The 27,243-nt window shown below is 41.9% G+C and overlaps 1 protein-coding gene across 6 annotated transcripts in view; it reads right to left on the minus strand.

The window, feature by feature from the left end:
* The window catches only part of PALM2AKAP2 (PALM2 and AKAP2 fusion), a 355,342-nt gene that overhangs the window by 262,672 nt on the left and 65,427 nt on the right, over positions 1–27,243 (minus strand). For all 6 annotated transcript variants that reach the window (XM_082843083.1, XM_082843080.1, XM_082843082.1 and 3 more), the window contains exon 2: positions 9,647–9,727. In XM_082843083.1, coding sequence (XP_082699209.1) covers positions 9,647–9,727 — 81 coding nt within the window. The remainder of the gene's footprint in view (positions 1–9,646; positions 9,728–27,243) is intronic.

The following is a 27,243-nucleotide window of genomic DNA, read 5'->3' on the forward strand; positions in this document are numbered from 1 at the left end:
CTCTCATTTTACATGGGATTAAGGGCTATTTATTATGAACCTATAAAATGAGTCACTAAAAATTACAAACATTTAGTAATAGTAAATTAGAATTCATTAATGGTTCTGATCTGCCATTCTACTGAGAAGTCAGGCAACCATTCAGCAGCATGAAGCAAGATGTACAGGAGCAAGTTCTGGTGGCTGGAATGCCTGCACTTCTGGTTGGACCTTTTGTTAGCAACGCATCGTCAGGGTGGTGTCCAGGTGGCCATAGTTTTCACTGGTGTTATTCTTCCTTTTCAATTACAAGTGGTTGGTGGAGATTTGTTTGGTCACTCTTAGAGTGCACAGAGAGGCATAATTATAGCTCTTGACCTGCAGCTTTCCGTTCATTAAAGACACCAGTTTGTTCACATATGATTCTTAACTGTATTGCTAAAGTGACTGCAGACAGGAGCCACCCTCTCACCCCAATGTGCTTCAACAGTTGCACAGCATTGCTAACATGTTGCCAGTAAACGTGTTATAAATAGTTTGCAAGCAGCAGAAACTAACACACCATTGTAAAGCAATTATACTCCAGTAAAGACATAAAAATAAATAAATTTTAAAAAAAGTTTTCAAGGACTACTCAGGAAAGTGTAAAAAAATACTTAAAAATTTATAGGGCATTGTTTAATAATATAAAATCATGTGTGAAAGCTCACGGTGCAATCTGTGTATGTTGGTGGCTCTCCTGTGGGCTGAATTGTGTCCCCGTCCCCAAATTCATACGTTGAAGTCTTAAGCCCCACTACTGCAGAATGTGACTATTTTGGAAATAGGGCTTTTAAAGAGGAAATTAACGTTAAATGAGGTCATTGGGATGGGCTCTAATCCAATATGACTGGTGTGCTTATAAAAAGAGATTAGGACACAGTCAAGCACAGAAAGATCGTGTAAAGACACCTGAGGAAGACAGCCATCAACAAGCCAAAGAGAGGGCATTAGAAGAAACTAACCCTGCTGATACCTTCATCTTGTACTTCTAGCCTCTAGAATTGTGGCAAAATACATTTCTGTTGTTTAGGACACCCAGTCTGTGGAATTTGTTATGGCAGCCCTAGCAAACTACTACGTTCTCCAAAGCTTTATTACAGAGATTCCCCCCACCCCTCACTGGAAAGTGGGAATGGGTGGGGTAAATTGGTTTCTCTTCCTAAGTGGGCTACAGAAGGAAAAAACAAACAAACAAACAAAACCCTCAGAACCACCATTCTCCACTCAAGCCACTCAAAATTCTCCAGGGAGCTCACACTCGCATATGCCAAGAGACCAGGTTGAACAATGGTTAACAGTCTGGATTCTGGAGCCAGTCTGCCCTTTACTAGCTGTGTGACCTAGGACAGGCCCTTAGCCTCACTGAGCCGCAGTCTCCTCATCCGTAAAATGGACACAACAACTGTGCTCATCTCGGAGGTGTGTTATGAGGATTTAAGTGAGTTCATACGTTAAAAGTGCTGGGTCTATACTTAGTACTATAGGAATGTTTATTCTTGTCGTTCGTCCTGCTCCCTTGGTCTCTCCTCTTTTCACCTGAGAAAGACCAGGTAAAATGCCACCTGAGAAGCCTTCCTCCACTTTTGCTGGCAGGATTAGTGTCTCCTATAGTGGAGAACATATTCTAGAGCATTCTTTATTTTTTAAATTCTATTTATTTATTTATTTGGCTGCACCACACAGCTTGTGGGATCTTAGTTTCATGACCAGGGATTGAACCCGGCCCATAGTGAAACGCCAAGTCCCAACCACTGGACCACCAGGAGACTCCTAGAGCATTCTTTAGATTACCCTCAAATTACTTCTTTTTATATCTGCCCCCCCTGTAGACTCCCAGCTCCTCAATGGCTAAGGCCATTCCTTATTCAGTTTTGCATCTCATTGTCTCACCCGGCTCAGTTCCAGCCAATGAATGAGTGAATGGGTGAATTGGAAAATTCTCGATTGTCTTTCACTCTGATTACTTGGGAGGAAGGGGTCACCCTTTCAGAGAGCTTCCTGTGCTAAAACGTTTGACATTAACCTAGTTCCACCCGTGGAAGGTAAAAACCTCAGGATTTTGGGAGACTGACATGCTGGCAACCTCAGACTTGGTGTGTGGACCCTTCTGGAAAAGCAGCCATGGAGAGTCCCAGTTTTCTGTGCCCCAGCAAGAGATGCTCTACAAGCCAGGGCTTCTTGAAATGCGAGGAAGTGGCTGATTTTGGGAATGTTCTGTCTGCTCTTCTTCAACCAGTGCCTCCGGCCACCAAGGGAAGGGTTGAATTACCCCACCCCACCCCATCTTCTGGCTGATTTAGCCCCAGCCATTGGTCAGCACCTCTGACAAAAGCAGCCTGGTGACCATGAACACCAAAAGCATATGTGCCCCCAGATCTGTCTCTTCGCTGGATACAGCAGTGACATCACCAAAACATCCGCAACAGCTGGAGCTAGGAAGAGAGGATCTAACAGAACAAGACAGTGGGCCTGGTCTCAGGGAAGGTGTTTCACAAAGGTGTTTTGACATTACAAAAACGAAAAAGCTTAGTTGTGTTTTCACTTGGCCCCAAAGTAATTGCTGTCAGGGAAAACCACCAATTCAAATCCATTTGCCTCCAGAGACTTCCTTAACCTACTCCAGATCCCCTCGTCTTGTACCCTAGAGCTGACTGTGTTAGGGCCTCGGATGTAAGGCACCTGTGCGTACTGATCACGCACGTCCGCCAAAAGCACCACCTTTCCTGTATCGCTCTGGCTCTCATTGGCCGCCTGAGTGTTTCAGAATTTAGTGACGAGCTCAGCAGAAGTGAAAACTAAAACCAAAAAGTTTTCTTTTCTTATGCCCTTATTGTCCAAGTAACAAACATCAAAGAAAAAAAAAAGTCTATCAAAGCGTGCAGGTACTACGAACTGTCAAAACTTCGCATTTGTCAAGCGGAGGCAACTGTGAAGAGTCAAGACAAAGAAGCAGCAGACGGGGAGCTGCCAGTTGACACACGGAGTCTTGACAGGGTTCCTGGAAGGCTGATGGAGAGACCTCCTGAAGTAAATCTGGTTCTTGCTCTGTGGGCCGGTCCAGCCTCGGAAAACAAAATTAGAACAGAGCCTCTCAAACTTACAGTCTGTATGAGGATTCCCAGGAGGGCCTGCTATAACACAGATTCCAGGGCCCTGTCCCCAGAGATGTTGACTCTGTGAATTGGGGATAGGGCCTGGGAGTCTGAATTTTAACAAGCTCCCAGGTGATGCTGTCACTGATGTCGCCAGACCGAGGACCACAGTCTGAGCAGCACTGCATAAGGACTACCCAAATGGCTGAGGAATGCAATAAGCTTTCCTGCTGGCTAGCCAAAAGGCACTACTCATCCTCTTGCAAACCTGTCTCTCCTGCATTCTCCATCTCAGGAACAGCAGGGTCCCCATCCATCCCTACATGCCAGGCACTCTGACAGGTCTGAAGACACCTCTCAGGAAGACAGGCAAGTCCCCACTCTCACCAAGTCTTCATTCCAATAAACATGGATGCAAGATCATTTCAGACTATGATACATGCATGGCAGGAGGCAGGCAGGATGATGTGACAAACAGGGACCGAGATAGGACACTTTAGGTGGGAAAGATCTGAGTACTTAAACGTTTGAGCTGAGATCTGAGATGCCAGGAAGGGCATTCAAGGTGGAGGGATGACAAATGTCATAGCTGGGAAGTGGGACAGAGTTTGGTGACCTTCAAGATTGTCTAATCAAATCTTTTTAATCTACAGATAAGGTAACTAAGCTAAAGCAACTTTTCAAGGTGATCCAGCTAAGCAGTGAGGAGTGTCTGGTGTGAGTGGGGGACAGTGGAAAGTGGGAGATGAATCAGTAAGTTTCAAAATCATTTTCTGTTCATTTGTCATTTTTATAAAGTCATTATCTAGCAATCTTTTTTTTTTTTTTTTTTGCGGTACGCGGGCCTCTCACTGTTGTGGCCTCTCCCGTTGCGGAGCACAGGCTGCGACGCGCAGGCTCAGCGGCCACGGCTCACGGGCCCAGCCGCTCCGCGGCATGTGGGATCTTCCCGGACGGGGGCACGGACCCATGTCCCCTGCATCGGCAGGCGGACTCTCAGCCACTGCGCCACCAGGGAAGCCCTCTAGCAATTCTTTTTACCTTATAGATCTGGCTTTGGTGTAAAAATTAGCCAAGACTTTCTCATTCTAAGACTTTTATCTGTGATTTCTTCTTATATTGCTGTGATTTTACTTTTTACTCCAAATCATTCATCCACCTGTAATCGGGCTAAAGCAGACATTGGCTGCGTTAGTGGGTGATGTTGGGAATCTGGCTAAATTCCATCTCCTAATAAAAAATGCCTTAAACATAGGGTGGCACAATGGTTGTGATGTGTTCTCATGCACTTGTGTCCCCTTCTCTATTCTCCTTCCCCTCCCCCTGATCACATCCCTTCCCCCGCATTGACTCCCAATAAGATCTTTGGTTTTTTTACATGATTCAGGCCACACAAAAGCCGATCCAAGACTTCCGACAGAAGAAACCAAGTTTTAACTTCCACTCAAGCTCTGTTTACGGGGTCTGGGGGAGATGTGATGGGGAGAAGGATGAGATGTGTACCCTGCCTGCCTGGTCAATATTTTCAAATTTGAACTTGGCCTTTTGCACAGACTACCAACCAAGGAAAGTCTAAAATTAGTTTGAACGGTTCACAATAGTGAGAAACACTGTAATGTCTTTGCAAGCAAGGCTCCTGATACCTTCGGGCTATTCAGCAAATGACCTTGGTGGGTTGACAATAAATATCTCGCAGGGTCACAATTCATTCTTTGATTTTTTTTTTTCCATTCAGTCTTCTGGAGAGGAAGGGCTGTGGTTTTTAAAATATAATGACAATTTTCATGGCTTGGATTAGAAAAAAACTCTAGTCAGGGTTCCTGCTCATGAATAAATAATTCAAAGACAGCTTATGTATTGAAGATGTGGTTATTAGCAATTGGATTCTGACCATGCTGACTATGTTATACAAACCTTTATAAATGTGACAGTCCCAAAGGGATGCATGTGGCAATATGTACTGAGTGCCTTTTCTTGCTGGGACCTTGAAATGACCAATGAAAGAGACAGATCTCTGGCAATTCAACCAAGGGGCAAAAGGGAATATTAAATTCAGTCTGTCTGGTATAATCCAATAGTTGATTTATTGTTTTAAACTCACATGATCACAAGTCACATAATAAAAACAATAAAAATAAGTAATTGTTTCCATGGAATTAAAAGCCAAGACAATTTTTCAGAAGAAGAATAATGATGGCTCTTGCTTTATGAAATATTATAATATATTAAAAGGCTAGAGGGATTAAAGAGAATGGAGTTGGCCCAGGAATGGCAGATTAATGGAATAAAAAGAACCCACAAATAGCAGACTCGAGTATAAGTGAGAAATATGTATATAATAAAGAAGACATCTAAATCAGTGGGGAAAAGGATGAATTAATCAACAAATCATGTTGAAGCAACTGTCTCACCATCAGTAAAAAGTAAAGTTATTCCTATCTTATTCCTTACAGGAAAATAAATTCTAGATTTTAATCCTAAAACTACTGAAGTATAAGAAACATCATAGATAAGTGTTTGAGATGAAGGTGTTCTTTCCAAGGACGACATCAAGGTCAGAAATTATAAAGTAAATGAATGTTAGATGTGATTTCATAAAAATTATAAAATTTTGTATGAGAATTTAAAAGAACCCATATACAAAAATCAAAAAAGAGATAAAGGCTAATGCATTTTGGAGACTAATGTTAATATGATTTCATTTTACTCACAAGCTGATGAGGCCTGTGGTAAGGGTTCCGTGTCTTAATCCATAAAAATATACTGGGTTCTATCTGGGTGCTGAGCAGACAACTGATATGTTTTTCTTTATATTTTGCTGTACTTTTGGATTTCACTCTTGCAATGATCATACATTCCTTCCTTTTATTATCAGCAAAAGTAATATAGCTATTAAAATTGCCTACTGGTCCCATATGTGAGCATTTCTTGGAAATTCTCGCATCACAAATGTCAGATACTCAATACAGCTAAGGATCTTATAAAAAGAAACCTGAGTTTAATTTGGCTAGGACGTCGAAGTACCTGGAGGTTTCCTAATCACTGGGGTGTAGCAGCTAATATTTCAATATTTTCTTCATCGCCTTACAGAATTTGCTTATCATTCATATAAAAAGTAATGATATTCCATTTTGTGGAGTTACTATATAGCCCTAACTATTGCAATTAGGAAATATATTAGTCAAATATACAAGTATCAAGATGATTGCACTGCAAAATTTATTTGTTTTGACAAGAGACCAGTCAATCTGTCTAAATAATTCATATCTCATTGCATGAGAATACGCATTCAAAGACTATTTGATAATGAGAATTATATCTTAATAAATATGAAATCAAATTCTAATGCTTTTCCATTTAACTTTGCACTGAGAATAATTTTTCTGAGAGCACATCTGGAATTTTGAAAAATGCTAAAATAAATAGCAATTCCTGACATATTTCTTAATATTTTCTACTTCAAGGAACTACGAATCATCACTGTGGCACATCTCCACATGGTCCAAACTTTCCAGAGCCCATGAGAATATACTTAGAGTAAAAGAGGCAGTGATGATAGTAACTGACATCTTTCTAGACTAATTATGTCATTTGGAGGAAACAGTGTCCTGGAGAAAGCATGGTTATGGTGACAGTGCTGGGGTTCAGTCGGGCTCCCCCACTCAGAGTCTCCCTGTTCTTGGGCAGATTACTTGTTCTCACCAGTTTGTTTCCTCACCTGTAGGATGGGGAGAGTAGTATCGACTGTGTGGTCATTATTGAGGGGATGTATCTAAAGGCACATATTGGGCACTGAAAGAAAATGATGACCACTACTGAGAATGGACACGGGGATGACATGGCTGCTATGCTGCCATCAGGAAGCTGGCTGAGTCTCTACCAAGAGCTCACGGGGGAACTACAACCTCAATGAACTTACTACCATCCGGGGGTGAGGCTGCTAAGCTCCAAACAGTGATCACAGGGAAGATGACTCACATTATTTAAGGTCAGTCAACAGTTAACTGATTGAAGGTAGAACATATTCATTTCTCGTGCCTGAAGTGATCATCTCTCTCAATCAGGCACCACCCTCCTTATTATTAAAATAACTCTATTTTGGGGAGGATGGACTCAGAACAAAGAGAGGCAGACTCATGAGGGAAGTGTCACCTGCATCATGGTGAGGCCAGTCACTGTCCTCACCTTACCGCAGACGTCAGTTCACCAGAGCAGAGACACTCGGGGCCTCCCAGAGCTGGGGTCTCTCTCCAGGGTAGCACCCAATAAACCACCTTTGCAACCTCTGAGCTTCCCTTTTTCGTTGTTCAAGGCTAGTGGTCCACCCTTACTACAGAGGTCTTCCCTAGCAAGAGAAATTATAATGCACTGGTCTCCACTTATTAAATTTCCATCATTTCCAATCCTTTCTCCCCAGGTATAGCAAGGTAACCTTGGTGAAAGTCCTGGGTGTTCCCTTAAATAATCAGTCTCATCAACTGTGTGAGAATTTTAGCAGGATAACCAAAGAGAACTATCTTATTCCCCTGTTTCTAAGTCTTTGAAGGAATCTCACTGCTTCCCCATGCAATACTAAGTCATCTGTACTGTTGTTTCTGTTGATTGGATGGATGGATGGATGAAAAATGGACAGATGGAATATGAAAAGAATATTGTAACACTGGACTGGATCAGCAATGAATGAATCCTCGGTATCTTATCTGACACCCAGAAAGATAAAAGGTAGGACAAAAGAAACTTGATCTTCTGACATACATTTATTGCCAGACTTTTGATTCAAGGAATGCAGAAGCAAAGAACCACATTGAGCTGAAAGAGGAGAGAGTCTGTCTAGTCAAAAACAGCCTCTCATTCTTTCACTCTTCTTGTTCAAAAGTTCACCTTTTAAGCAAGAATATGATGAGGTTTAATACATTTTGGTCTCTAATAAGGAGTGAGTTGACTATACTCTGAGCCAGAGATCCAGCTCTGTCCAGATTGACCTTGAACAATTCACTCGGTTCTATTAAGTGTGTTTAAGCCCCCCCTCTCTGTAAGAAGAGGATGCTAACTTTAGCCCTCAATCCTCCCTCAGGAATGTGGTAAGGAAAGAGTAGTGGCATACAGGGTAGATGCAAGCTTCCTACAAAGAAAGGTCCATAAATGGATTTACACGATGAGCAGAAAGAAACAGGCAATATTCTCGGTATCGTGCTGCCATTCTTCCTTTAAAACACCTTTCTCTAGTTCAAGCTAATGGTGAACTGATAAATATGTGAAGCAGATTTAGGTCATGCTGCTATTTATTTTTTTTATTTTAATAGATCTTTATTAGAGTATAATTGCTTCACAGTACTGTGTTAATTTCTGTTGCACAACAAAGCGAATCAGCCCTATGCATACACATGTCCCTACATCCCCTCATGCTGCTATTTAAAATCAGGAACTCGCTTGCTGATAATTTTATTCTGAGGATTCATTCAGCACAACCCCGTCTTCTAGAAAAGAATGGGAAACGCAACCATGAAGGTTCATCTTGTTAAAAAATAATCCACACCTAGCATCACCTGGAGAGTCAGCCCCACCTTCCCAACTAGCCCTCTGAGCGATGCAATTTCTGTACATGTAATGTCACGGCAACTTGGTGTGAGCACGAGAGGGTTTTTCTAAAAAAGCCCAGGAGCGGCAGAAAGCAAGCAGCGACTCCCAGCTGGCCACTGGTCACACTATTCTCTGAGCCTGCAGAAAGCAACATTCTGCAACCAGTGGAGTCCTTGTGACAGTAACAGAGCTTTCTCCTGGGTTGTCATCAATTATGATGCTTAAGTGCATTATGTTTTAAAGAAAAATAAATAAGCATCTCTCTCTCTCTCTCTCTCTCTCATGGTGCAATGGAAACCAATCAAGTCAAATCATTTCAATACTGTCTTTGACAGTGTTCTAACAGGATACTTTCAAAATTGTTAAAGTAGAAAGAAAACACGTGAATAACCTGAAGTGCCCAGCACTGCTCATTTATCAGACCATATACTGCTCTTATCTCCCTTTTCTCCAGATCAAGAAAGAAAAGATTAATATTTTTAATTTAGTAAAGAGCATGTTAAATGTATCTTTGGGAACCTCTGTACACACACACACACACACACACACACACACACACACACACACACACACACACACACACACACACACACACACACACACACACACACACACACACCATCTATGTTTTGGAGACACAGCCCTGGAACACTGCCTCACCCACCATGTGGAAATTCTCCAATTTCTATATATAACCACCGCAGTTCACAGGCACACACACCCCCAACCCATCCACAGGCACCTATCAGCTCATCATGCTTGCAGAAATTGTAATGCTGTAACAATGCCCTGAATTTGAGAAATTCACAAGCCCAGAGATGGTTTCCTGACAATGAAAAAGGGCTGGTGCAGCCCGCGGCGGCACCTTCACACCAGGGCAGGCTCTGCCCAGCTCTCTGGCGTGTGATCTGCATGTCTAATAATGGAACAGGTTTGTGGGATCAGCCGCTTACCTTGGAATGCTGCAGCAGAAGTATCTGCTCGTCCAGCTCTTGGCGCTTGCCTTCTATTTCCGTCTGCCTCTTTCTTTTTTCCTTGAAAATAAAAAGAGAGAGAGAGAGGCTGTAAGAGTGGGTGGGTGTTGGCTCCAGGAATTTGAAGGTAGGAAGCAGCAGCAGCTGTACACATCTGCAGAGACCCTTCCAGAGATGCTGGGCACACACACTGTTGTCACCTGCCCCTTCGTGTCTGGGTGTGTTGTAAGCAGCAGCCTTCTCTTAACATGTCTGCTGTGGGCTCGGTGAGTGGGAGAAATTCTCTTCACTCAGCCAAGCTGCAACAATTTAATCCAGAAGAAAAGGCAGCTTCTACACACACATACACACACACACACACACACACACACACACACGCACGCACACACACACAGAGTCATGTTCTGTGCAGTGTTAATTCAGAGACAAAGAATAAAAATGTCTCAATTGTGAAGACAGAGGTTGTTTCCAACTGCAAAGATGATAGAATAAACAGTGGGAAATTCTGGGGTTAGATTCCTGTTATCAAAATACAACATATAAATAATGCAATGCAATTTCAAATTTTATAGGACAAATCATCCAGTTGGACCTACCAAACAATGCAAATTAGATGGGTGATCTTTGTTTAAGTTCATCTTGGAGGGAGCACTTCATGTTGGGAGGGCTTGCTGAGGTTATGGTAAACGTGAAGTCTAGACTTGGTCTGCCTGGGTCCACCTCCCAGCTTTTCTGTTTGCTACTTGTGTGACCTCTGATGAATCCTTTTACCTCCCTGGGTCTAAGTCTTCTCTCGCATAAAGAGGAGGTAAGAATTGTACCTAAACCATATGGCTGGGGCATGGATTAAATGAGATGATATATGTAAAGGACCTAGAACAATGACCTGGCACACAGTAAATGCTCAATAAATATTATTTGCCATTACACTTACTGTCACATGTTTACTTCTAGGCAATGCCTAGAAACTGGTTTTAAAGGGATGTATTTCCCTTGTATTCAGAGCATAACTGTTCCATTCGAGTGTATGCTTATTATTTTTCTTCTCTATACATCTCCAATATAGACAATAAACATCACATAAAAGTGATTAATTGAAGAATAGAAAGGATTGCCCTTATGATAGCTTACTTGTTCAATGTTTCGTTTCCAAAGTGCATAAGGGGGTGGTTTTTTGAGACATTTACTGCAATGGATTATTTCCCTTTACTCACATATGCAGGGAAACTTGTTGGACAAGACATAATGGCATTTTACACTACAACAGCCAAATCCTGGAGAAGACAATAATGTAAAAGCCTGGTTGTTCTGCTCTGTGTTAAGGGAAGCTTTTATTTTATGTAGTTGCTATGTTTCTGGGGATGTGCTTGTACCACTGCTATACAAATCAACATAGTAATAATTTATGTTATAACCAAGTTTTTCTGTGTAATGCACAGACTTTTAAGAAATAGTAGCTTATAATCTCAAGCCACTGGGACATAATATCTAAGTCAGGGACATAACCTCTCTGGCAAAGTGAGGCCTGAGGACATTTTAGGAACTTACTATTTACCAAAGAACTCCAATCCATGGGGCATCACTGATGCTGCTAATCCCAGAGGATGTCCAAGAACACACAATATATGGCAGCAGATGGGAAAAGTGAGGACCACTGAGGAGAGCCCACCTATCCAGCAACTCAAAGGAACGTAAGTAAGTGCAGCCACTATGGAAAACAGTCTGGAGGTTCCTCAGAAAACTAAAAATAGAATTATCACATGAATCCTACTCCTGGGCATGTACCCAGACAAAACTATAATTCAAAAAGATACACACACCCCTAAGTTCATAGCCACACTATTCACAATAGCCAAAACGTGGAAACAACCTAAATGTCCATCAACAGATGAATGGATAAAGAAGATATGGTACATATATACGATGGAATACTACTCAGCCGTAAAAAAGAATGAAATGATGCCATTTGCAGCAACATGGGTAGACCCTAGAGATTATCATACTAAGTGAAGTAAGTCAGAAGGAGAAAGACAAACACCATATGATATCACATATATGTAGAATCTAAAATATGGCACAAGTGAACTTATCTGCAAAACAGAAACAGACTCACAGACATAGAGAACAGACTTGTGGTTGCCAAGGGGGAGGGAGGTGGGGGAGGGAAGTATTGGGAGTTTGGGATTAGCAGATGCAAACTATTATATATAGAATGCATAAACAACAAGGTCCTACTGTATGGCACAGAGAACTATATTCAATATCCTGTGATAAACCATGATGGAAAAGAATATTAAAAAAATGAATGTCTATATGCATATAATTGAGTCACTCTGCTATACAGCAGAGATTGTAACAACATTGTAAATCAACTATACTTCAATAAAAAAATAAATAAAAATTTTAAAAGGTACCAATGACAAAGCAAGGACCTCCAGAACCAGCCACTATCTCTTTATTCTAGAATTTCTCAACAGTAGGTTTACTGGACTTTATCTTTCATTCCCACAGTCTATCAAGGTACGGAGTTGTCCTATATTTAAATCCAGAATCAAGACATGGTATGTCGGGGACTTCCCTGGTGGCACAGTGGTTAAGAATCTGCCTGCCAATGCAGGGGACACGGGTTTGAGCCCTGGTCCAGGAAGATCCCACATGCTGAGAAGCAACTAAGCCCGTGTGCCACAACTACTGAGCCTGTGCCCTAGATCCCAGGAGCCACAACTACTGGGCCTGCGTGCCACAACTACTGAAGCCTGCACGCCTAGAGCCCATGCTCTGCAACAAGAGAAGCCACTGCAATGAGAAGCCCACACACCACAACGAAGAGTAGCCCCCGCTCGCTGCAACTAGAGAAAGCTCGCGTGCAGCAACGAAGACCCAACGCAGCAATTAATTAATTTTTTAAAAAAGAATCAAAGAAAAACATAGTATATCACGAGTACAAGATGCTGATGACTCAATAATTCCATCCATATGAATTGAGTGCTGTGTGTGCTACAGACTGAATGTTTGTGTTCTCCCCAAAATTCGTATTTTGAAACTTAATCCCCAAGGTGATAATGGTATTAGGAGGTGGGACTTTTGGGAGGTGATTAGGTCATGAGGGTGGAGCTCATGAATGAGATCAGTGCTCTCATAAAGAGACCCCAGCGAGCTCTTTCACCCCTTCCACAATGTGAGGACACAACAGCAAGACAGCTGCCTGTGAACCAGGTGCAGGCCCCCACTAGACACCAACTCGGTGGGTGCCTTGATCTTAGACTTCTAAGACTTCTTAGAACTGTGAGAAAAAAATTTCGGTTGTTTATAAGCCAGCCAGTCTATGGTATTTCATTAGAGAAGACTGAATGTACAAAGACAATGTTCTACTTACAGATCTGGTCATTTGCAAATCCTTCCTAGGCTTTCCCACCTCTGAGCCTTTGTTCATATAAAGTTCTCACTCTGCACATTGCCCTCCATCATATTGGTGAACCATGCTTTGAACAGAAGAAATATCACCAGATGGTACAAGCGGGGAATCTTTATATGAGTAGACTCATTGGTGGTCACTGTGAACAGATATGATCATGAAAGATGCAGGTTTTAAGTCAGTTCTTTAAGGAACTAACTAAGGTAGGAATTAGGTCAATACAGATTAATGGGCAGCACATTCCAAGGAATGTGTGAGTAAGGGCAGAAATACACTGCATATTCCAGGGACAACGAGGAGAGAAATAAAACTCAGGTGCAGGGCTTGCCTTTAGGAATAGAGATCGATGATTCAAAAGACTGGCTAGGACTAGACCTCTGAGGGCCTTGGATGCCAGGCTAAGAAGCTTGGATTTTATTACACGGACAATGTAACCTCATTGTAGGGTGCTAAGCAAGAGAGTAATACGGTGCAATGGCATTTTAGGAACATTATCTGGCACTGGTATATAGGATGGATTAATAGGAATTGGGATACATTTCCTGAAAATGGCCAGATAGTAAACATTCTAGGTTTTGTGGGACATACAGTCTCTGTTGCAACTACTCAATGCTGCCATTGCAGTACAAAAACAGCTGTAGACAATCTATAAATAAAAGAGCGTGTCTGTGTTCTAATGAGCCTTCATTGACAAACACAGGTGGGGGCCAGATTTAGCCCATCTTCATAGTTTGCTGACCTCTGGATGAAAAGATCATTACATGTCTTAGAAAGAAGCCCTACACTGTTCGCGGGAATGTAAATTGGTGCAGCCACTACGGAAAACAGTCTGGAGGTTTCTCAAAAAACTAAAAATAGAGTCACCATATGATCCAGCAATCCCACTCCTGGGCATGTATCCAGACAAAACTATAATTTGAAAAGATACATGCACCCCAGTGTTCACAGCACCACTACTTACAATAGCCAAGACATGGAAACAATCTAAATGTCTACTGACAGATGAATGGATAAAGAAGATGTGCTGTGTCTGTATATATACAATGGAATATATATATATATATATATATACACACACACACAATAGAATACTACTCAGCCATAAAAAAGAATGAAATAATGCCATTTGCAGAAACATGGATGGACCTAGAGATTATCGTACTAAGTGGTCAGAAAGAGAAAGACAAATACGATATGGTATCATTTATGTGTGGAATCTAAAATATGACACAAATGCACTTATTTACCAAGCAGAAACAGATGCACAGACATAGAGCAAAGACTTGTGGTTGCCGGGGGGAGGGGTAATGGGGGAGGGATGGATTGCCACGATGGGGGGTGGGGGAGTTTGGGGTTAGCAGATGCAAACTATTCTACATAGAATGGATAGACAACAATGTCCTACTGTATAGCACAGGGAAATATACTTAATATCCTGTGATAAACCATCATGGAAAAGAATATGAAAAAGAATATATATATATATATATCTGAATCACTTTGCTGTACACCAGAAATTAACATTACATTGTAAATCAACTATATCTCAGTAAAAAATACATTCTAAAAATGTCTTAGGAGGATGCAACATTCACCCTGGGGTATGGTGGGGATGGATGAACTAACAAGCCCATCCTAGCTCAGAGCTGTTCCACTCAGATTGGGAAGAAAAGGACAAATACAAATAGAGTTGATGAGGCTCAGGTCTAATAAGATCTAGAGGGTGGGGGCAATATGGTATCTTGGCTCTGAGCCACACAGAGAGCTCTGGTGCAGGAACGGGCAACAGGGGGAAAGTGGTGCTTTCCCACTTATTCTGTATTCACATCTTCCCTGAGGAAACTTCATATTGGGTTGAAGGTAGAAATCAAAGAGTTGTTAACATATGCAACCAGGGGCTTCCCTGGTGGCGCAGTGGTTGAGAGTCCGCCTGCCGATGCAGGGGACGCGGGTTCGTGCCCCGGTCCGGGAGGATCCCGCGTGTCGCGGAGCAGCTGGGCTGGTGGTCCGTGGCCGCTGAGCCTGCGCGTCCGGAGCCTGTGCTCCGCAACGGGAGAGGCCACAACAGTGAGAGGCCCGCGTACCGCAAAAAACAAAAACAAAAACAAAAACAAAAACATATGCAACCAGGCATCAGTATCAGCATGTTCTCATCTGTGTTCTATCTGATGAAGACTCTGGGCTTAGCCCTGTCACAAGGCTAAGGCTATGGCTATTGTGGGATCCTTTATGTCCCCTTCCACAGTGATGGAGTTAGGTCTTGAAATCACTCCTGACTGGACAAGAGGTAAGATGTGCAATCAGCCTGTGTACAGAGTTAGATATGAGCCATAGTACAGCACGTTCGAGGCGGCCACCATTGGCTTCCTGACGCTTGCTTGCTTGGTCCAGGCCATGCTCCTCACCTGGCGAGCTTGCTGCTTCCCAGACTTCTCCTTCCCTTAATCAAGGCAAAACCACTAGCTCTTGGGTTCTCTTCTCACTCCTTCTCAAATGTCTAAATGTAGACATTCAGCCTACATGATTTTCTTTACTCTCATCAACTATACAACCTATACAATATCAGTATAGATAACTAGCAGATCTATATTTTCAGCCTAGATCTCTCCTTTGAGCTCCAGGTTCCCCTATCCAACTGCCAAACGTTCATGTCCAGTGCCTCAAACCTAACCCTTGAGTCATCCTCTCGGCCATCCCTCCTCCCCTACTCTCACACCTGTTCCTTCTGTATTCCTCATCTCAGAAAATGACATGACCTAAGTTGGAAATCTGATTTATTCTAGACTCCACTGTCTTAAAAGACCAAGTCCTGATGATACTGCTCGTCATTTTCCACGCCTTCTACGTCCCCACTAGAACCTTTATTACAACCTTAACATTCCCTCCTTTATCTTCCCACCCCCCCACGTAGACTACTCTACATGAGTATATTTCTCATGCTATAGCGCTGAACTGTTCATACTCTCTTTCCACCTGGATTACTGCAGTGGTTTCCTCACTATCCTTCCTGCCTCTGAGGCTTGGCTCTGAGTAAGTCACCCTCTGCTTTAGTGATATTCTAAAATGGAAATCTGACTGCTTCCATCCCTGGCCTAAAATCCCAGAAATGTCTCTCACCGCCTACAGTGCAAATAGTTAAGTTCCTTCACATGGCCAAGAGGGCCCTCCGTATCTCACAGTTTCATCTCAAGCCATGACCCCCCTAATGATATGCTCCAACCTCAACACACGATCTGAAGTGTCCTGATCTGCCAGGTGGGTTCATGCCTTCCTGGTTTTGCTCTTACTGCTTCCTCTAACAATAATGGATTTCCCTCACTCCTTCATCTAATGAAAACCTTTTTCTCTTTGACAACACAGCTTAAATATCCATAAAGCTTGAGCAACCACCTGCCCAGTCTTTCTTCCATCAGAGAACCCACATACCCTCACTATAAATGGTGGTGGAAATGCCAGTTTTGATTAGTCACATATAGCCCAGCTCATTCCTGCCACCAGGACTTGTGTGAGATACAGGTTAGGACAATCAAACTACCTTATCTCGTTGCAGTAGGGACTGGTCCAAGGAGCAGCTAGAGGACCAAAGCAGAACCAAGAAGAGACATTTCTAGGAATAGACACATGAATACTGGGAGAGAAAAGCTCCCTTTTCACTAAGGTTAAGCTGGGATGATGTCTATCTGAGTGGCAATTTTCCCAAGCCACATGGAAGAAACACATCCATGCTGGAGAAAGGTTAACCCACAGAGAGAAGCAGAGCTGGAAGACAGAGAAAGGAGGATCCAAGTGAGATTGTTTGAGTCCCAGATCTAGTTATGCATGAAGCCAGAACCATCCGTGGGCTTCCTAAATTATATACACTCATAACCTCCCTTCTGCTTAAGCTAGTTTGAGTGGTGTTTCTCTCACTTGCAGCTCAAAGAGTTCTGACAAGTACAGAGGACTTCTCTGCTCCCTCCAAAGAGAATTCATCACCCCTTCCTTCTTTCTTCCCTTCATGGGCTGTGGACCTTTCTACATTAGTACCTCGAGCACTTTAGGACTTTATGCACTTAACTGTTTACACATCTTCTCCCTCTACCAAACTATGGGCATCTTGAGGACAAGGATATTGGCTCATGCATCTCCAAAGTCTAGACTGTTGCATGGTAGAGACACGTAACAGACACTCAGTAAGAATCTTTGAATGAGATACTTGTTCTTCTCCCATCATGTTCCTGTCTGTCCAGATCCCTCATTCAAATGCATCATGAATCTGCACTCATGATTTCAATGGCAGTAAAATACCTCACTGAAAACACATTAGCCGTCAGTCCACAAAACCAGAAGTATCTTTCTGTTAAAGATGTCAGCCCATATGGAATAAACCTTTATGGCTTTGCACAGAAGACAAGAGTTGAGAAATCTCATTCTGGGAAAGAATCATGGAAAGCTCACTCTGGGGAGAAAGGCTGGGGGAAATAGAAATTCCAGGGAAAGCATAACGAGCTGACAGTAGCAAACTATTCAGGGGGAATGTGCCTCAAGAGACATCTGGAATGAAGTGACCTCAATCCATTAGGAAGATTTCCAGATCCTTCCACGATCTGGGAGGCCTAGCAAGCCACTTTCATCATCTTTCTGCGAATTACGTATTTTCCTGGCAAGTATTTTCTGGAAGTATTGCAACATTATGAAACTGCAAACTCTTAGTGTAGATAGGAGCCACCATATAGAATGGAGGACACTGTTCGAAGGCGGCTAATAAGTATGATGGGAAGACAGGTATTAGAAGTAGTTAGGAAGCCCATGTCCACCCTGGTGCAGCTTTAGGCAGACTCCCTCTTCTCTCCAGTTTAATGCTGCTGTAGAACCAATGCCATTTATATGTCTGAGGAAACAAAAGGAAGACGGTCAGTCTGAAAACTGAGAACCTGAGTGACCAGGTATAAAACAATAAAGAGGTGCCCACTCAGCTTAGTCCAACTGCCTGTCCAGCTAACTTGCATGCTGCATTTGCTCAGCAAGACACATCCCCATTAGAGATCAGTTATCTGATCTCGATGCCATTAGATATTAAGACCCTCTCTCCTAGCTCTGACTTCAAGGTCACCCATTATGATCTTGATTATATTCAAGCTTTGAAAGTAGTTACCTAAATGGAGAGATAACACTCGTTAAGCTCCCTGCAATGTCATCCACTATAAATAAACTGGCACTTGGGTTTGTAGTTGAGTGTACTAAAAAGTTTTAAGTTCGTATGTAGTTTTCTGATCTTACAAAACTAAGTAACAGAATCTAGAGTCAGTTTAAAAAGCTTGGTCAAAAGGACAAGTAAATTAGATTTCCTGTAATCACACTATTCTGCCCCGCCATGCACCCACCCAACTCTCAACATCACCACGTGGAGCAGAGAATTCTACAGCTATATTCATTCCTCATTGCTTAGTTTAGATCAGCATCTCCACGTAGGTAAATTCTCTTTTATTCACCTGACTACTTGGCCTTGAGCTTGCCAGCTTTTGGTAAAGGAGGGAAGTGCTTGCTTTGTATTGTTTTTAACAGAAATTATAAAGTCAACAGAAAGAATTTTAAATAGGAAAAGAAGACATTGATTAGTTCAAACTTCATGACTAGTTTTTGAAAGCATAATATAACACCTAGAATCTTAAGAAACACCATATAGAGCTTGGATGTAAAATTGTTACTAATTACACCTAACAGTTAATATTGCTAGTCTGTTACTGCCAAGTCAAATGCATAACACAGGAGAGTTTCAGCTTAAAGTCTTTAGTAGATACTTTATAATCCATATGAATTATATCTTAAGGCTATTTTTATGGTCTGCCCACACTGTTGCTCCTTAATAACTGTTTAAACGTATAGCTACATTTTTGCTTTAATGGTCATAATATCAAACTGTTTTGCTAGGAGTGCTTCCCTTTAGCGGTCTTCTCTGGAGATCAAGAAGGAAAGTAGTCTGATACAGCTCTCATCAGAAAGTAAGATCTACTTCTTGGTACCATATTGACAAGCCCACTATGGTGAAAAAAATGAGCACTGTCTGTACAAGGAGAATGGTTGAGAGCTCTGAGGAAGTCCCAAATGCCAGAAATTACATAATCAGATTCACCTGCAGAAGGTAGTCTCCCTTTCACCACCCTCAACGAGTTGTGATATTCCCCCCATGAAGCCACATGAGCACTGAACTGGGACTCAGGACATGTGCCTTCATATGGGTGCTCTGCCACTAACCCCTCAGTGACACAGACTAGTCCCTTATTGATTCTGGGCCTTAGATTTGGCACGTAATACGAGCGAGTTGGACCAGCTTCATTCTATGGTTCCGCCTATCTCCAGGATTCTGCAGTGCTAGGGAGAGCAACTTCATGTGCTAGGCAACCTACAAAATGCGAGAAAATATTTGCAGATGATGTGGCTGACAGGGGTTAATATCCAAAATATATGAAAAGCTCATACAACTCAATATCAAAAAAAAACCCAATCAAAAAATGGGCAGAAGACCTAAATAAACATTTCTCCAAAGAAGACATACAGATGGCCAAGAGGCACATGAAAAGATGCTCAGCATCACTAATCTTTAGAGAAATGCTAGTCAAAACCACAGTGAGGTATCGCCTCACACGGGCCAGAATGGCCGTCATCAAAAATCGACAAACAACAAATGCTCGAGAGGGTGTGGAGAAAAGGGAGCCCTCCTGCACTGTTGGTGGGAATGTAAACTGATACAGCCACTATGGAGAACAGGATGGAGGTTCCTTAAAAAACTACAAATAGAACTACCATACGACCCAGCAATCCCACTACTGGGCATATACCCTGAGAAATCCATAATTCAAAAAGAGTCATGTACCACAATGTTCACTGCAGCTCTATTTACAATAGCCAGGACATGGAAGCAACCTAAGTATCCATCGACAGATGAATGGATAAAGAAGATGTGGCACATATATACAATGGAATATTACTCAGACATAAAAAGAAACGAAATTGAGTTATTTGTAGTGAGGTGGATGGACCTAGAGACTGTCATACACAGTGAAGTAAGTCAGAAAGAGAAAAACAAATACCGTATGCTAACACATATATATGGAATCTAAAAAAACAGTACTGATGAAACTAGTGGCAGGGCAGGAATAAAGACGCAGACGTAGACAACGAACTTGAGGACACAGTGGGGAAGGGGAAGCTGGGACGAAGTGAGGGAGTAGCACTGACATATATACACTACCAAATGTAAAATAGATAACTAGTGGGAAGTTGCTGCATAGCCCAGGGAGATCATCTCGACGCTTTTTGATGATCTAGAGGGGTGGGGTAGGGAGGGTGGGAGGGAGGCTAAAGAGGGAGCGGATATGGGGATATATGTATACATATAGCTGATTCACTTTGTTGTACAGCAGAAACTAACACAACTTTGTAAAGCAATTATACTCCAATAAAGATATTAAAAAAAAAAAGAATGAAATATTGCCCTTTGCAGCAACATGGATGGATCTAGAGAATATCATACTAAGTGAAGTAAGTCAGCCAGAGAAAAACAAATACTATATGACTCAATTATATGTGGAATCTAAAAAGTAATACAAGTGAATCTATACAAAACAGAAGCAGATGCACATAGAAAACAAACTTATGGTTACCAAAGGGGGAAGGTGGGGGTAGGAATAAATTAGGAATTTGGGAGTTACATATACACACTACTATATATAAAATAGATAAAAAAACAAGGACCTACTGTATAGCACAGGGAACTATACTCAATATTTTGTAATAACCTATAATGGAAAAGAATCTGAAAAAGATATATATAGCTAGATATAGATATATCTGTATCACTTTGCCGTACACCTGAAACTAACACAATATTGTAAATCAACTATACATCTGTAAAAAATAAATTAAAAAAATGATGATAACAATAATAACAATAATAGCAACTAAGTTTACTACTTGCTATGGGCCAGGCATTGTTCTAAGGATTCCCCTTCAGTTAATCCTCAGAACACTTTGAGGTAGGTACCTTTAATATTCCTGATTTTATGGATAAGAATACTCAAGTCTAGTCTAGGGTGAGTAAACTTGTTCAAGGTCATGAGCCAAGAAGTAGCCAAGTAGGGGTTGAAACTGAGACAGTCTGACTCCTGAGCACTTTATCATGGATAGAGATGTGCTCTGGCTGTTAAGATTTCTTTAGCTTTGAGTGAACTCCGTACAGGACACATGAAACATTATCTTGCCACCTTCACACTCGAGTGCCAAAACTTCCCAGAACAAATGAGCTGTTGAAAATGCAAAACACTCTGGTGTCAAACCCCTCCACTCTTAAAACAAGAGGCCTCTTACAAAATCCAGGAGCATTTCCCAATCCCAAAGGAATAGGTCGAGGCTGGGTTGGAACCTTCATCAATGCCTGGTAAACCAATATATTCGTTTACTTCAATTTCCAGGAAAGACATTTCCAGGTGACTAAATGATATGATAAGGAGAGAAAATGCAAAATATTTCTCTCCCATTTGGACTTTTCATTGCAGAGGGACTACTTCCAATGAGGCAGCAGCTGGGAAAGCTCTCAATTTACCATGTTGGGCTCATAAGTGGAGAAAACTCTCTAAATCCAGTCTTCTCGATAACAGAATATATCTCCCAATTAGATGACAGGAAGAGTAAGGAGCAGAGGTGTCCACTAAGTTGATGGTCCAATCCTAGGAAAGATGCTGCAAGGCCTAGAGGAAAGGTCCCTCGGCAGGAAGCAGGAACGGGACACTGCCTGGACCTTGCAATAAGCAGCTTTCCCATTGGCTCCTTGCAGGTCTCAGAGCAGCAGCCCACAGGACAGTAGAGGGGCTGGGGCGAACCTGAACATGGCCATAATGGTTGGAAATGAAAAACAAAATAGGGTGCACAAAAATAGAAAGAGAACAGGATGTGCAGCATTTTGCTAACAACAAAGGACCCCGAACTCCAAAAGATTAACATAATTCCAGAGACAGACACACCTTTTAGAACTTTGGCCAATCACGTTTTTGTTTATTTCTTTAGATGCCAACACCAGGAGAGAATATCTATATCTGTATCACCCAGATAAACACAGCATTTAAAAATATAATATAAATCAAACTAATAGATGTGTATGGTAGGAAAATTCAGACAATACACAAAGAAGTAAAATGAACAGCTGAATCTCCCTTCACCCCACCCCCATCAGTTTCTTTTCTTTAGGTCTTATATGTATCCTACTTGGGAAAAAATATGAATATACCAACCTATTATCCATATGGATCTTTTATTCTTTACGTAAAAGCAATCATACTATAGACTTCCTGCTTTTCAGCTTACTTTCTTCTTACCTAGTGATGCATCTTTGAGATTTTTCTATGCCATTTTTCACACGGAGTCCCCCTTCACTCTCTGTAACTGCCGCATGGTAGTTCACAGATGACCCTTAACTTATTTTACAGGTCTGCTGCTGATAGATTATTTAGGCGGTTCCCAGTGTTTTACTTGCTATTATAAACAGGGCTACAAAGAATCTTCCTCTACGTACATGTACTTTCGTGACAACATCCATAGGATACATTTCCAGAAGCAGAACTGCTGGGTCAAAGGATTTGAGCACTTAAAACTTTAATAGGGCCAAACTGCCCTCCCCCAAACATTTTCTCTGTGTTTTAAATGATATAAATCTGATTTGAAAATAAGATTCAAGAAACTCATAAGAGTTTTGATGGTTTTTCCCCCCTTATTAGCTATATCTTTAGTGACCCTGAAGAATTTTAAGTGAAAGAAAATATTTACCACCTTGTTAATAACTGTAAGCTGTTCTTAAAACATACTCGGGTGATCTGTCCTCACCACAGACTATTACTCTGTGTTTTCAGGTTTAAAAAATGATGATTTTTTACCTTATGAACAGAAGTCTATTATGACTCCATCAGTTTTTTAGAAGTAATCAAATTTGTACCTCTTTTCCTTGCACTGTTAATGTTAAGAGTTATCCCATAGCTAAGTTGTGCCCATTTGTCCATAATGAAAGAGGGTCTATTCCTTCTGCTGTTGTTGCCATTCTCCATGGTTTAAAAGTACAAAATTTTCCATCCACCAAGATAACTTCTGGATGGACTCAAGCAATGTAAAAACTGAAAACATGAGAAAATAGAGTGACTCTCTGACTTTAGGATGGGAAAGGACTTCAAAAACATAAAGTATAGAAAGAAACCACAAAGAACAAAACTGATAAATTTCATTACAAAAAACTAAAACTTTGGTTTTTATGGTACCAACCATACATAACAACTCAAAGAAAAGTGGCAATCTGGGAAAAAAATATTTGCAACATATATGTCAAAAGGCTAAGACCTGTCATAAATAAAGAGTTCTTATAAATCAACATGATTTATAAAGAAAAATATAAACACTTCAATATAGAAAAAAAGAACAAAATATAGGGAAAATTTTCAACATTATTAATAACCAAAGAAATGCAAATTAAGCACTGAGGTGTCACTTCCACCTGTGAAAGGTATTCTACCCCCCCCAACAAGTATATTTTAAAATATCACATGTTCTGTGTTGGGGAGGGTGTGGGAAAAAAAGACCCTCTCCTTAATCTCTGTCAGAATTATAACTAATAATTATAAAAGTATGACTCTATTGGAATTATAAATTGTCTTTCCAGAAGGCTATTTCAAAAGTTTTGATCGACTTTATCAGAAAGAGTTTATCCAGAGAAAATTACCTTCAATATGTTCAAAGATTTTTGTAAAGAATATTCAGTACAGAGCTATATGCAACATCAAAGAAAAACCAAAGAGCAAATAATTGGTTAAATAAGATGGCATCTTATAAACCATCCAATGACTTCCTTTATCACTTGGAATAAAATCAAAGCAAGCCCATCCGTGGTCCACCGCCTGCCTTTCTCTTGCCCCTCATCTTGTCTCTTCTCCTCCTCCTCACTTCGTACTCCAGCCACACTGGCCTTAACCAGAGATCTGCCATTAGAGAGGCATGGAGGGCAGGCAGGCAGGCAGGTTGGGATTTCACTAAGTCTGGCTCAGAATCAAGTGGAACTTTGCTTTCCTTTGTCAGTATCCTCCAGAGTTATAACTGCAGTCTGGGGCAACATTCAAGATCTCTGGCTATTAATACCATGTCAGGAGGAGCTTCAAGATGGCAGAAGAGTAAGACACGATCACCTTCCTCCCCACAAATATATCAGAAATACATCTACACGTGGAACAACTCCTACAGAACACCTACTGAACGCTGGCAGAAGACCTCAGACCTCCCAAAAGGCAAGAAACTTCCCACGTACCTGGGTAGGGCAAAAGAAAAAATAAAAAACAGAGACAAAAGAGTAGTGAAGAGACCTGCACCAGTGGGAGGGAGCCGTGAAGGAGGAAAGGTTTCCACACACTAGGAGTCCCTTCGCGGGCAGAGACTGCAGGTGGCGGAGGGGGGAAGCTTCGGAGCCGCGGAGGAGAGCGCAGCAACAGGGGTGCAGAGGGCAAAGCGGAGAGATTCCCACACAGAGGATCGGTGCCGACCAGCTCTCACCAGCCCGAGAGGCTTGTCTGCTTACCCGCTGGGGCGGGCGGAGGCTGGGAGCTGAGGCTCGGGCTTCGGAGATCGGATCTCAGGGAGAGGACTGGGGTTGGCGGCGTGATCACAGCATGAAGGGGACTAGTGCACCACGCCTAGCCAGGAGGGAGTCCGGGAAAAAGTCTGGAGCTGCAGAAGAGACAGGAGACTTTTTCTTCCCACTTTGTTTCCTGGTGCACGAGGAGAAGGGATTAAGAGCGCTGCTTAAAGGAGCTCCAGAGACGGGCGCGAGCCTGGGCTATCAGCGCGCACCCCAGAGACGGGCATAGGATGCTAAGGTTGCTGCCGCCACCAAGAAGTCTGTGTGCGAGCACAGGTCACTATCCCCACCTCCCCTCCCAGGAGCCTGTGCAGCCCGCCACTGCCAGGGTCCCGTGATCCAGGGACAACTTCCCCGGGAAGACGCACGGCGCGCCTCAATACATACCCCTCCCTCCCCCTGGCCTGAGTGAGCCAGAGCCCCCGAAGCAGCTGCTCCTTTAACACCGTCCTGTCTGAGTGAAGAACAGACGCCCTCAGGCGACCTACACGCAGAGGCGGGGCCAAATCCAAAGCTGAGCCCCGGGAGCTGTGCCAACAAAGAAGAGAAAGGGAAATCTCTCCCAGCAGCCTCAGGAGCAGCGAATTAAATCTCCACAATCAACTTGATGTACCCTGGATCTGTGCAATACCCGAATAGACAATGAATCATCCTAAACTGAGGAGGTGGACTTTGGGAGCAATGATATATATATATTTTTTACCTTTTTCTCTTTTTCTCAGTGTGTATGCTTCTCTGTGTGATTTTGTCTATATAGCTTTGCTTTTACCATTTCTCCTAGGGTTCTGTCTGTCTTGGGTTTTTTTTTTTTTTTTTACTTAAAAATTTTATTTACTTAATAATTATTTTTTATTTTTTACATTAATAACTTTATTTTATTTTCTTCTTTCTTTCTTTCTTTCTTTCTTTTTCTACCTTTTATTCTGAGCCATGTGGAGGATAGGCTCCTGGTGCTCCAGCCAGGCCTTAGGGCTGTGCCACTGAGGTGGGAGAGCCAAGTTCAGGACACTGGTCCACAAGAGACCTCCCAATTCCATGTAATATCAAACGGCGAAAATCTCCCAGAGATCTCCATCTCAACGCCAAGACCAAGCTCCGCTCAAGGACCAACAAGCTACAATGCTGGACACCCTATGCCAAACAAATAGCAAGACAGGAACACAGCACCACCCATTAGCAGAGAGGACGCCTAAAATAATAATAAGGTCACAGACACCCCAAAACACACCACCAGACGTGGACCTGCCCACAAGAAAGACAAGATCCAGCCTCATCCACCAGAACACAGGCACTAGACCCCTCCACCAGGAAACCTACACAACCCACTGAACCAACCTTAGCCACCGGGGAGCGACACCAAAAACAATGGAAACTATGAACTTGCAGCCTGCGAAAAGGAGACCCCAAACACAGTAAGTTAAGCAAAATGAGAAAACAGACAAACACAGCAGATGAAGGAGCAAGGCAAAAACCACCAGACCTAACAAATGAAGAAGAAATAGGCAGTCTACCTGAAAAATAATTCAGAATAATGATAGGAAATAGGCAGTCTACCTGAAAAAGAATTCAGAATAATGATAGGCAGTCTATGTGAAAAAGAATTCAGAATAATGAATTCAGAATAATGAATTCATCATCATAAAGATGATCCAAAATCTTGGAACGAGAATGGAGAAAATGCAAGAAACATTTAACAAGGACCTAGAAGAACTAAAGAGCAAACAAACAGTGATGAACAACACAATAAATAAAATTAAAAATTCTCTAGAAGGGATCAATAGCAGAATAAATGAGGCAGAAGAACGGATAAGTGACCTGGAAGATAAAATAGTGGAAATAACTACTGCAGAGCAGAATAAAGAAAAAAGAATGAAAAGAATTGAGGACACTCTCAGAGATCTCTGGGACAACAATAAACGCACCAACATTCAAATTATAGGGGTCCCAGAAGAAGAAGAGAAAAAGAAAGGGGTTGAGAAAATATTTGAAGAGATTATAGTTGAAAACTTCCCTAATATGGGAAAGGAAATAGTTAATCAAGTCCAGGAAGCACAGAGAGTCCCATACAGGATAAATCCAAGGAGAAACGCACCAAGACACATATTAATCAATCTATCAAAAATTAAATACAAAGAAAAAATATTAAAAGCAGCAAGGGAAAAACAACAAATAACACACAAGGGAATCCCCATAAGGTTAACGCTGATCTTTCAGCAGAAACTCTGCAAGCCAGAAGGGAGTGGCAGGACATATTTAAAGTGATAGAAGAACCTACAACCACCATTACTCTACCCAGCAAGGATCTCATTCAGATTTGATGGAGAAATTAAAAGCTTTACAGACAAGCAAAAGCTAAGAGAATTCAGCACCACCAATCCAGCTTTACAACAAATGCTAAAGGAACTTCTCTAGGCAGAAAACACAAGAGAAGGAAAAGACTTACAATAATAAACCCCAAACAATTAAGAAAATGGTAATAGGAACATACATATCAATAATTACCTTAAATGTAAATGG

Source organism: Leucopleurus acutus, assembly GCF_964270905.1.
Source record: "Leucopleurus acutus genome assembly, chromosome: 7".
Taxonomy (NCBI): domain Eukaryota; kingdom Metazoa; phylum Chordata; class Mammalia; order Artiodactyla; family Delphinidae; genus Leucopleurus; species Leucopleurus acutus.